Genomic DNA, 8823 nt, shown 5'->3' with positions numbered 1-8823 from the left:
CTTAGAATGTGCACCTCATTCATACTTCAGCCCATCAGGCTGTTGACACAGAGACAGTATGGATTACAAAGTTCAATTATAAACTAGAGAGGTAAATAATGATATAGATCTCAGTTACTACATTGATATCTTACAACTTAAGCTGCGTACACACGTCAGATTTTTATCGCCCGATAATCGGCATCGGCCAGATATGGGGCGAAAATCTGGGGTGTGTACAGTCGGCGGCGTCCATCGTCCGAACGACCGTCCTGGCGGATCCACGGACGATGAACGACGACCGATCCTAATGAAAGGGAAGGGGGAGAGCGCGCAGCAGGGTGCCGCTCCGTCGCTCTCCCCCTCCCCTCTCCATAGAGCAGAGCGGTGCTGTATGTACAGCACTCGTTCATGCATCGTGTAGTCCTTTGTTGTTGGAAAGGATTGTGAAAGATCCTTTCCAACGACAAAAATTGCACGTGTGTACGCAGCTTTAGTGAGGAGGGAGGTAGAGATAAGGTTACAAAAACACCCTACTATTTCAAATAAACCATCTCTAAGTAATATAAAAAGTAGAACAACTGATTGCTTGATATTACTTGATATTCTTGATTGTTTAATTGCAACTCCCCTGAAAACACCTTTATTGTACTTGTGTACTTTTGCATACATTTTTATTTGCTTTCATTGGGCATTTGATCTTGAGATAGGTGTAAATATGTAATGAAGGCATGGCATGGGTTTGTCTACCTTAATGCAACATTTGAAGGCAGCAAATATGGCAATTAACAGTCTTCTTTTCTACCAAGAAGGTATAAGTACCTTGTCTATTGGTGAGACCCTGTACTATGGCATTTATACGTTTTCCTTCTGGTAGGCTTACCTACTTAAAGCATACCTAAACTCAGAATTATTACTTTACATAAAAGAGTTTGTTTTTGTTTAAAAAAAAAATGGGTGCAGCACTGCCCGTTTAATACTTGGCAATTTTTTTCCCAATCTACGTCACCCATTTTGCGCCCATTCTAGATATTTTAATGTGTAGTGCATCACTGTACACCAAAATTTTATTGTATTTTTGGGCAGGTCTACAGGGAATGTAGAATCATACGGGTTGAGGGAAATTTACATTTCCCCAAAATGGCAAAAAGCGAGTAGAGTGACAATTGAGAATATGCAAAGAGTGGGTTTGATGCTGTTAAAAAGGATTGGGTTTGAGACAACCTCCATGGGTAGACAATCAATATGCATATGAAGGACATAACTCAAATGCAGATGGGTGATGTTCTGTTGGTCCAGCTCTGTATCTTCATACAGGTGGGTCTCATGTAGCCAGTCTCTTAGGTATCCTGTCTAGGTAGTTTAAACCACCATTCTAAAGTGGCTGCTAAAGCATACAGGGAATAATTGAGGGCCTGCCTCCCCCCTCATATAAAGGTGCAAAGGATGCCATAGAAAGAGGATATCTCTTATTTTCATACTATACCAAGGGTAAGTGTTTGAGGGAGATATAGACGTTTAGGGAAGATAATCATTTTTATTAGGGTTACCCTACCTAGATATGAGAGGGGAAAGGTTTGTTCATTTCTGTAATAGGTCTCTAGCAGCTGCAAATATAGGAAAAATATTTGCCCTGTATAATTTGTGGGGGTTCTCCTTTAGAATACGCAATGCAAAGTAAGGTATCTTATGAACAAGATAAATGGATAGAGTCTGCTCCAGCTAGGTCTGGTGAATTTAGAGAGGTAGGGGGCTCTTGATTTATCCAGTTGACTAATTGAGTTTCCTGGGACCAATCCACATTGTGTAATCAGCTCCAGGATGTGGGGTAGACTATCTTTAGGGTGAGAAATGTCCAGGGAACCTATGGTCCTACATTTTTGAGCTTCACCAATAGGGGCATTAGGGATATCTCTTTGCGTTGTGGATAATCAGGGAAGTTTTGCTCTTGTCAATAAGGTGTTGGGCAAGGTGGTGAGGTTGAGCTGAAAAAAGTTGGTTGTAATATTGTTCAAAAGCTGATAAAAATAGATTTGTTTAAAGGCCTAGCAGTATCAGGGTCTTTGATGTTTAAAATATGACGCTTGGGTGTATGGTTCCCACCAGTCTAGATAGGAGAGTTTCCTTTTTTTTACCCCAGCAGTAGTACTTGTGTTTTGCAGAGAATTGTCTGCCTCGGGCTAGTATCAGATAAGAATCTGGTCCCTGTACAGCGCTCATCGTTTATGGATCCATCCTAGCAGAACCACGAACAATCCTCATGCAAGTGAAAGGAAGAGAGAGTAGCAGGGTGCTGCTCCATTGTTCTGCCCCCTCCCTTCTCTATAGAGCAAAAAAGCACTGTATGTACAACATGCGCTCAGTCTTCTGTCGTTGGAAAGGATCGTGAAAGATTGAACGTGTGTACGTAGCCTTAGAGCTGTCTAACTTGGGATCAAATGCAATGTTAAGTTTCCAGCCAAATTTAATTGGGGTAATTACCTTCCAGTATTTTAGGAAGCTATTAAAAATGAGGAGGCACCAATATTTGGGGCATAGATGGAGCACAAGAAATATATAATACCTGCAATATCAACCACCACCAGGACATACCTGCTTTCAGTGTCTATTTCATTTGAAAAAAAAATGACTACTGCACCTGATTTTGAGCAGACCACAATTTTTAAAATGATCTTTCTATTTTTTCCTTCTATTTATTAATTATCATTTGTATAAAATGTTGTATTTACTAGGATGTTTTAGATGGGGATGTTTGTGCATTTAATATGTGTTTGTAATATAAAGAGAAGACATTTGAACTTAAAAAGTCATGAGTCTAAAGGATAGTGATAGTGATGTTTTTGGCATTAAAGAACATTTAATTCTTCAATATTAAATGAGTGCTATACTAAATTCCACTATCACATTTGAAAAACTGTGGTACAAAAGTATTTTTCCACTTGCTGGGAAAAGTATCAGTTTATTTAGGAAACAGAATGGTTACATCTCAGTCAATTCCTGACAGCTGTATAACAAAGCATAATATATGCCTTAAAAATGTAATTCAATGTCACTGCACTGTAACCACAAAATGTATATACATACATATATATATATCTTTAATTCAGTGGGTTGAACAAAAAAAATTGCATAAAAATGTGAGGAACTAAAGCCTTTTTTTACACAATCTTTCCAGAACTGTGCTGGCTTTTTTAGATGTTTTTGAGCAAAGTCCAATCTAGCCTTTCTATTCTTGAGGCTTATGAGTGGCTTGCACCACTTATAGGGGTGGGAGCCACCACACAGAGGCTCAGGAGCCACATGTGGCTCCGGAGCTCTGGCCACTCCAGCTCCGGTAGTTTGTTCCTGCTCCGCGTTAGGTTCTTGGCTGGAATTAGGCTGGATTGGCCAGGGGGCCGTTAGGCCAGAACAAATTACTGGCTAGGACGTATCTGGCTTAAAGGCCGGAGTTTGACGATCCCTGCCCTAGAGGATTGTGAAGTTGGCATCTGCCCTTTTACTAACAAAAGACTCAATTTATACACCTTCTGAATTGTAAAGGCCCATGTATCCATTTGGAACTGCGGGCCCCTTAATTTTATTGTTTGTAGTATATCTTTCCAAAGGGAATTTGAGCAATATTTTTCAGAAAAGAGGGGGGTATTGATTGTTTTCATGCAGTTTCTATACACAATAAGTGTACAGCAGTTAAAGGGTGGAATATTTATCAGGTATTATTAGGAATATAAATGGCAAAGGGAGCACAGGGATCATCTTTTTTTTTTCAATGCTCATATCTAGTTAGTTGCTAAGGATTACTGAACATATTTATTTATTGCTATAAATGAGAGGAATTAGGTTCAAACCCACAAGCTATCCTGCTTGAGGAAACAAAAAGCCAGTTCAGAAGAGAGCAGTGTGAAGGTGAATTATTAGCACAGATGAAGACACAAGCAAACACCCTTTTTACAAAAATCTGAAGATACATTTGTTTGGCTGAAATAAAAGAAATGTCAATCACTGTGTGTTGCTTTAAAGGATCCCACCCTATCTGAGTTGATGCATGCAAATGTTTCCATGTTCTTCCCAGTAACAATGTGCTCATCATTCTCCTCCCACTCAAACCTTCATTTAAAAAAATGCATCACTCTGGGTGTTTCCACTCCTGATTTTTTATGTAACAAAATGCATAAATGTGACATGTGAGGAACACAATCGCATTGCCTTTTTTTTTATTTCTAATCCAAATGCATTTGGTAAACCGTAACAAGCAGCAGCAAAGAGGGATTGACTGCAATCTGCAACCATTGGTGCACAGCAAGACTGCATATTCTCCTCTGTCCTGCTTCCAGGGAAGAAGCAAGCACAGCTTCCACACACTCCACGTCGTGCAGGTTTATGCATTGGGGAAAGGTGTTAGATGGCTGTAGGAGCTGCAGCAGGTAGGAAAGGGGCTGCCTGACGTGCCCCCATTCAGACAACAGTGGGCTGCTGTTGCTGGGAGAGACTGTGCTGCTGCGACAGGGGAGGATGAAGCGAGCAGCTCAAGGAAGCTCACAGCGCATGCGTCGTCCGAGCCACTGACTATATTCTCAGGCAAGGTACCTAAGGAACAAAAAAAAAATCAGCATTTTTATATAAAGAACAAGCTGCACTGCAAAAATACTCCTGGCTGGATTTTACAGCACCAACAGGTAGGATTATATACTCCTTTGTTTTCCTTTTATTGTATTTTCTGCAACATGCATGTGTATAATGCTGTGCAACCGGATCGTTATTTGGCGTCATGATAGCTAGTGTGTATGTGTTCATAGCATCTCCTCCAACACATAGGAGCTACATATGACATGTCTGAACCTGGAGGCTTACACACACAGCCAGGGGAAGGAGCTGCATTCCTCTGATGATGGAAAACACTAACAAAGGGACCCTTCCAATGGCTAGCTACAAGCATCAACCATATATGAAGCCATGTACAACCTTGGGGGTTCATATATACACATGTGTTTAACATGCATCATGTATGTGCATGCACATCTATGTCTCTACATATCTATATATGTGTATATTGGGGCTGACCATTGCAGTACAAATAGCAGAAGGAGAATAAAAAACAGGCAGATTCTGTTTTGCTTTCTGGAATACAAAATTTTTTGCAATGATTCACATAATAGAATAGAGCCTGTTCCATTATACAGCTAGATGTGCAAGAGCCATTCAGTTCCAGTATGTTATTCTTTCATAGAAATACTGGGGGGAGCAGCAACAATACAATGTAGGGTTTTACACCCTCTCCACCATAATACCTTCACATTTATACAAGATAAAAAGAGATCCAAAACGTGATGTTAAATGTGGGGTGTATTTTTACAAATGATACAAAGCAATTAAAAAACTGTGGGGGTGGGGTGGGGGTGGTTGATGATTCCCACAGTCCATATACATCTCAAGAAAGATGGACGAAATCGTCATTCTTGTGTAATGGCCATATAGCCATAGCCTGTCTGTATGTATGTGATGCTGGGCTTCCACAGATTATACACATTGTGTATGATTTATATGGGTGTGATCTTTATCTGCTACACAATGGTAGATCGTAGGCTTCCTTGAGATATCCATCCATCTATCTATGTATCTATCCATCCATCCATCTATCTTTTATCTACCCATCTATCTATGTATCTATGATGAACCCAGATGCAATCATGTATCACTATAAATAAGAGCACACCAGCACCCTTTGTTCCTGGTGTTTAAGCTGTATTAATACAAAGTATTATTACAAAGTTTAAAAACAAATGCTAGTAGTAGAATGTGACTGCTTTTCTGTACTCCATAAATTAACATTTCTATGTTAGCACATTCACACATCATTACTTGCTAGCCTAAAACTGATAGCCTATGTTTTTTTTTTCTTCTTCAGATCTCTTGACAGCATGACACATCAGGCGGAGGAAAAAGCAGAATGTGTGCCTAGACACCAGCTCAGTTAGTTTTGTGGATTACATTTTCAGTAAAATGTATGGATCTATCTTGTGCTTGCCCTTGTATATAGACCATGAGACTTGACTGAAGCAATAAATATATCCTCCATCTATGGCGAACGATAGCCATGCAGCTGACAACATTCTGCAAAATGTGTCTCCATTAACAGCATTTTTAAAGCTGACATCATTGGGCTTTATTATAGGAGTCAGTGTGGTGGGTAACCTTCTTATCTCAATCTTGCTTGTCAAAGATAAGACCTTACACAGAGCTCCCTACTACTTCCTGTTGGATCTGTGTTGCTCAGACATCTTGAGATCTGCTATTTGTTTTCCATTTGTATTCACTTCCGTGAAGAATGGCTCTACTTGGACTTATGGGGCTCTTACTTGCAAAGTGATTGCCTTTCTTGGGGTGTTGTCTTGTTTTCACACTGCATTCATGCTCTTCTGCATAAGTGTCACCAGATACTTAGCTATAGCCCACCATCGGTTTTACACAAAGAGGTTGACATTTTGGACTTGTCTGGCAGTGATTTGCATGGTGTGGACCTTATCGGTAGCTATGGCCTTTCCTCCAGTCCTAGATGTTGGCACCTACTCCTTCATTAGAGAGGAAGACCAATGCACATTTCAGCACCGTTCCTTCAGGGCTAATGATTCCTTGGGATTTATGTTACTACTTGCTCTCATTCTTCTAGCCACACAGCTTGTCTACCTCAAGCTGATATTTTTTGTTCACGATCGAAGGAAAATGAAGCCAGTCCAGTTTGTAGCAGCGGTAAGCCAGAACTGGACTTTTCATGGTCCTGGAGCCAGCGGTCAGGCAGCCGCTAACTGGCTGGCGGGCTTTGGAAGGGGTCCCACACCACCCACTTTACTTGGAATAAGGCAAAATGCAAACACCACAGGCAGGAGAAGGCTACTGGTTTTAGATGAATTCAAAATGGAAAAAAGAATCAGTAGAATGTTCTATATTATGACATTCCTTTTCCTGACCTTATGGGGGCCCTATTTGGTAGCCTGTTACTGGAGAGTGTTTGCAAGAGGTCCCGTGGTACCAGGAGGATTTCTAACAGCAGCTGTCTGGATGAGTTTTGCCCAAGCTGGAATCAATCCTTTTGTCTGCATTTTCTCAAACAGGGAGCTGAGGCGCTGTTTCAGCACAACCCTTCTTTACTGCAGAAAATCCAGGTTACCAAGGGAACCTTACTGTGTTATATGAGGGAGCATCTGCAAAATCTTTTAGCCTTGTGAAACACTATCCTTCTCTGCTAAGCAATTGTGGCCTGTAGCCATGTCTTGAGAAGAAGATCAAGAATGGAGCGTAAGCAGCATTGTGCACACTTTGCAATAGCGCACCTGTAATCCTATTTTAATCTAAAGTGTTCCTGCTGGCCACCAGGGAAGGTTTGTAATTGAAAACAAAGGACTGAACCACAGTTTTCTTGTGTTTCTGTGGTTGAAAGCTAGATCTAACACAAAAAAAAATGACAGGTGCTAGGAGCCACTGCTGAATGCTGTGTATATCACCACATATTAACAAGAACACCCAGAAAAGGTTAGCATTGGACATCTTAATAAATTGAATTGAGGTAAATATGTTAATAAACATGCTTTTAAGAGTTGGAAGACTCTTTGATATTTAATACAGTTTGGGGTTCGTTTGTCCTTTTTTTTTTTTTTTTTTTTTTGCAATGATTGACAAGTGGGAATTTAAATGTACTGTAACTGATAAAGGATGTGCCATGCATTTCTGGATTGTCGTACTGAGAGATTTCCTTACCTTGTAGGACAGTACTGGGGAGCATTCCAAAGCAGTATTTTTGGTTAAAATTATATTCTACTTTTTCAAGTATTCTTTCTATAAAAAGGAGGTTTTCTTTAATAGTGTAAAGAGCATTTAAATGTATTATGTGTTTTGTTATTCTTTCCTCTTTTTTCTTTTGTTTTTTTTTTTTGTTTGTTTTGATTTGGCAAATAATGATTTAATTCTTAAAACATAGCTGTTGATCTGTTTGGCAACGTACTATCCAATTACCAGTATGATTAGATCAACTTAAAGAGCACTCATAATACTGAATAAATACATGTTGCCTTAAAGGGTTATCTAGTATCTTCCATTTTGTTTAATTTATGAACCAATTCAATTGGTAACTCGAGTCAGTCATATGGGAGTGCATGAAAGAACGATGCAAGCCCCTCTTTCTTTGAACTCCTATTGTTCCCCAAATCAGTATGCACATCACCTAGCTGAGATCAGCTTGCCAGATCCAGATGTGCTGCCCATTCTGCTTCACCTTAAGAGACACAGGCAGTGGAGTATGTTTATATTTTAATTGAGCTGTCTTGAAGAGACTGAAGCCTTAGTATGATATTTTGCAGAGTTTGGGAAGCATTTATTCTACTGAAGGCACAGTCTTCTTTATTCTTTCTGCACATTTTGGTGTATTGGTTGTTTAAATTATTTCCTTTTTTCTTTTTTCTTCTTGTAAAAACATATAATTTTTAGCATTCTAGAATAACATTATAGTCTGTGAGTCTTTCATTCTTTAAGATACAGATGTGTGTGGAATTGAAATATAAAGTTGCATTTGCCAAACTTTTCCTGTGTAGCTTGTTAATTTTCTCTGGAATAAAATTTTACATTTTTCCAGTTCGGCAACTAACCTTATTTTTTAGTGATCTGGAGTGAACTAGTGAGCGTGTGGAATTGGTTTTCTCATTTTAGTAATTATTCCATCCAGAAACTATAAACACATGATTGGTGGACTTCGCAATACATTTAATATATTTCCATTTTACAGTCGTTTTGCTTTTACACTGACCAATATATCTTTCTGGCATTATACCTAGTAGGTATCAAATGCAAGTTGTGTTG

The 8823-nt window shown here is 39.4% G+C and overlaps 1 protein-coding gene across 1 annotated transcript; it reads left to right on the top strand.

The window, feature by feature from the left end:
- Positions 1-3993: 3993 nt before the first annotated feature.
- GPR85 (G protein-coupled receptor 85) lies at positions 3994-8544 on the top strand. The gene is made up of 2 exons (XM_072401531.1): positions 3994-4652; positions 5882-8544. Exon 2 carries the CDS (start codon positions 6055-6057, stop codon positions 7165-7167), a length of 1113 nt encoding a protein of 370 aa, XP_072257632.1. The 5' UTR covers positions 3994-4652; positions 5882-6054; the 3' UTR covers positions 7168-8544.
- Positions 8545-8823: the final 279 nt, after the last annotated feature.

Source organism: Pyxicephalus adspersus, chromosome 2 (genome assembly GCF_032062135.1).
Source record: "Pyxicephalus adspersus chromosome 2, UCB_Pads_2.0, whole genome shotgun sequence".
NCBI lineage: Eukaryota > Metazoa > Chordata > Amphibia > Anura > Pyxicephalidae > Pyxicephalus > Pyxicephalus adspersus.
Note: the sequence above shows the minus strand (reverse complement) of the source record. Positions and strands in the feature narration are given on the sequence as shown.